The sequence below is a fragment of the Hermetia illucens genome, chromosome 2 (assembly GCF_905115235.1).
Source record: "Hermetia illucens chromosome 2, iHerIll2.2.curated.20191125, whole genome shotgun sequence".
NCBI lineage: Eukaryota > Metazoa > Arthropoda > Insecta > Diptera > Stratiomyidae > Hermetia > Hermetia illucens.
The window spans coordinates 96,364,466-96,367,355 of NC_051850.1; the positions used below are offsets into that span (position 1 = coordinate 96,364,466).

The 2,890-nt window shown below is 39.6% G+C and overlaps 1 protein-coding gene across 1 annotated transcript; it reads left to right on the top strand.

Moving 5' to 3' along the window:
- The first annotated feature begins 1,240 nt into the window (after positions 1 to 1,240).
- LOC119648504 lies at positions 1,241 to 2,381 on the top strand. Its single transcript, XM_038050273.1, has 3 exons — positions 1,241 to 1,291; positions 1,641 to 1,870; positions 2,135 to 2,381. Exons 1-3 carry the CDS (start codon positions 1,241 to 1,243, stop codon positions 2,379 to 2,381), a joined length of 528 nt encoding a protein of 175 aa, XP_037906201.1.
- The last annotated feature ends 509 nt before the right edge of the window (positions 2,382 to 2,890 follow it).

Sequence of the window (2,890 nt, forward strand, 5' to 3'; positions counted from 1 at the left end):
GTCCGTGTGCGTATTAAATTTGTAGGGAATTGATCATGCATTTCAAACGAACGATAATTATAAATCAAACCCGCAGTCTATTAAAGTGTAGGCTTTAATACCTAATCTGATGATTAAATTTAATATGTTTCTCATTCCATATACATAGTAGCCTCCACAGCCAAAATTAGTAAACACAAGACAAAGCCAAAGATGAAACGAAATTCTTGCTAACATTATAATTCCAATAAATGTTTGGCAAAGATTAACATAACTAAATCATATAATAGCTGTTCTCTCATTCGTTGTAATATTGCATAAAACAAGAATGAAATAAGAATGTAATATAATATACTAACATAACTATACCTTATTTCATAGAAAAATTGGAAGTAAAGTTATTGTTGGCTGTGATATAAACATCTATCAAAATTAGGCATCAATTAAAATATAAGATGCATCTGCATCGATTACATTGCACAAGCACCTTTCTCGTTATCGCCTTTTAAAGGACCAACCGATTTTGCCACCGACCACATTTGCATATGTGCATATGTCGATTTTCTACATTGCTTGGTGGTTCTAATTTTAAATTCAATCCTACCTGGATTAACGTGACACAATAATTTCCGCACACAAAAGATCTTATTTGAATATTCACTCAATCACGTTGACGTTCGTATGTAGATAGGTATACGAAATCATTCCAACCCCATCATAACTCTTGAATTTTCGATTGTCATTAATTTGCATACAAACCACTCGGAATGTTTAAATATGGGTTTCGAGAGAAAGCACAGAATGAAACGGAAAACGACTCGGCCTTGATATTGTTATCCTCAACATCTGCTTGTGACTGACTGAATATGTTAATGAGTTAATTTGATGCTGTTGTAGACGTTGTTGCCATAGGCAGGATTCATCCCTTTCAACAGAGATTCGCAATTAAAATTCCTTGTAGTACTCAACGAGCTGATTAACAAGGATTCAGTCACCAAGTGGTAGTTCAAGAAGACGGTTGCGTTTTGTGTTACGCGGTTATAATATAGGCATTAAGTGGTTTAATATATGGGCTTACCAGTGATGTGTAATTGGCATCTTCGAGTCCGTCCAAGTCGTTAGGAGGAACGAGTTTTTAAATACAAATTTCACTCACTAGAACTTCACCAAACAACACTGTTTCGAAACAACAGAGGATAACGAGTGAGTGCCGTTCATGGCGTTGAAGTTATGGTGCCGCTTCTCAAGACGCGCGACCAAAATGTATAAAAAATGGTTGTCTTCCTCGTCACTACGTCAAATTTGCAATGGGGTAGCTAAAGATATGCCACAGAGCATCGAGAAGGAGTTTGACGAAAAAAATACTAAAACGTGTACGAGCCTCCTCATATCCTTGCCGATAAGCTCGACGAGCTGAGCCGAGCCAAACCGCCCTTCTTAACATTTCATCCGTGCGCGTACTCATACAAAACGCGCCACCCACACTCCCAAGTACGAGCTCACATCTCGTTTTCCCAGAGTCCCGTACCAGAGTCTCGAAATATTTTGTATAAGCCCACATGTACTCCGAGACAAGGACGGATCTGTACCCTGAGGCGGCAACAACGACAACAACGGTCGCATATTCGCTACTCATTTTTTTCTACCCAACTCAAGTTTAGCAAGCGTCAGCCAAAAGGAAGTTGCGTTCGAGAAAAGTGTGTTTTTGGTGGAAAATCACTTTTTCGGGAGATGTTTATCCGTCATGTTCGAAAGGAGTTACTGTGAGCAGTGTATGCATTGCCGCCACCACCCCCATCATTACGGCCTCTTCCTCACACCACCATAGCGCAACTGATATCAGTCGAATAACAAAAGTAGTGAGGGTGAATTGGGTTGCCAAGTTCCATAGGTAGTGATACGCTGAATTCGTCATTTCTTATCATTGAATTGTAGTTGGCATCTTTTTTTATGTGCCGATTTTGGACATAATCACAGTATTATCATCAGAGTTTTTTAAAAATGCGTGCAGATAATCGTAAGGTCGTTTTCATCATAAAGCACAAACATTAAAATAAACAATATATTAGACCAACGACCAACTAATAAACTTGCATTAGTAGTCTTTTAACGACCTATCAAAAGTCTCTTTTTTCTGTTCGCCTCTTTCATGCAGGACTTGCTGCAGATATTCTTCTAGACTGTTGAAAGACGGTAATACTGGAATTAACAAGAACTCTACCGGTCAGAGACATCCATCCGTACAAATCCACCAAGTTAGAGTGTATGTTTCGCAAGGGTTGTATGTGCGTATGATTTGCGGCACATATGGGGGAGGTGACTTAAACATTTCTCCAATTTCTCATCCTCGACTTTTTTTGGAATATGTTATGGCACTGCTACCGTCGCGAAGAACGACATGAGGGATAATTTGGAAGCGCTCAGACCCAATTCCAAGCTTCAGCACGAGCCCGAACTCGATCCGACTGAATGAGTGATGAATGATTGCTTTGTATCGCTCGTATTTCGTTTTGTCAAAATCATATACACATGAACATGATAAAAAATATTCGATTCGAAGCTGTCTTATTCTTATTATGCAGAACGAGGGTGGTATTGTTGTTGTTGGTGTTGTAGCCTTTGTTGCCATTGCTGTACTGTCACTACGTTTTTTACCCTTCTATTCATCCTTGTCGTTATCGCTAGTGGCTGTGGTGTTCAGCCTTTACATTTGAATTCGCTCTTGAAAGTGCCACAATAGTGGGTGGTGGGGTGGCAAAGTGGTAGATTTGACTTGGAAAATGCGACCATGTTGCTGCCGTTCAGTGAGGGGTTAGACAGTAGAAAAATGGAGTAAGCCTGATGGCGGTATGGTTTGGGTTGTTGTCAGTTCCTTCACTCTCGGAATTTGGTTTCTTTTTTTTTTCTGGTT

Bases quoted from the DNA above. Each gene is read 5' to 3' on its own strand.
- LOC119648504 (XM_038050273.1), top strand. From the start codon at position 1,241: ATGTATAAAAAATGGTTGTCTTCCTCGTCACTACGTCAAATTTGCAAT. The intron at 1,292-1,640 runs GTAGCTAAAGAT...ACTCAAGTTTAG, and splicing joins TACGTCAAATTTGCAATGGG to CAAGCGTCAGCCAAAAGGAA. The intron at 1,871-2,134 runs GTAGTGATACGC...TCTTTCATGCAG, and splicing joins TGGGTTGCCAAGTTCCATAG to GACTTGCTGCAGATATTCTT.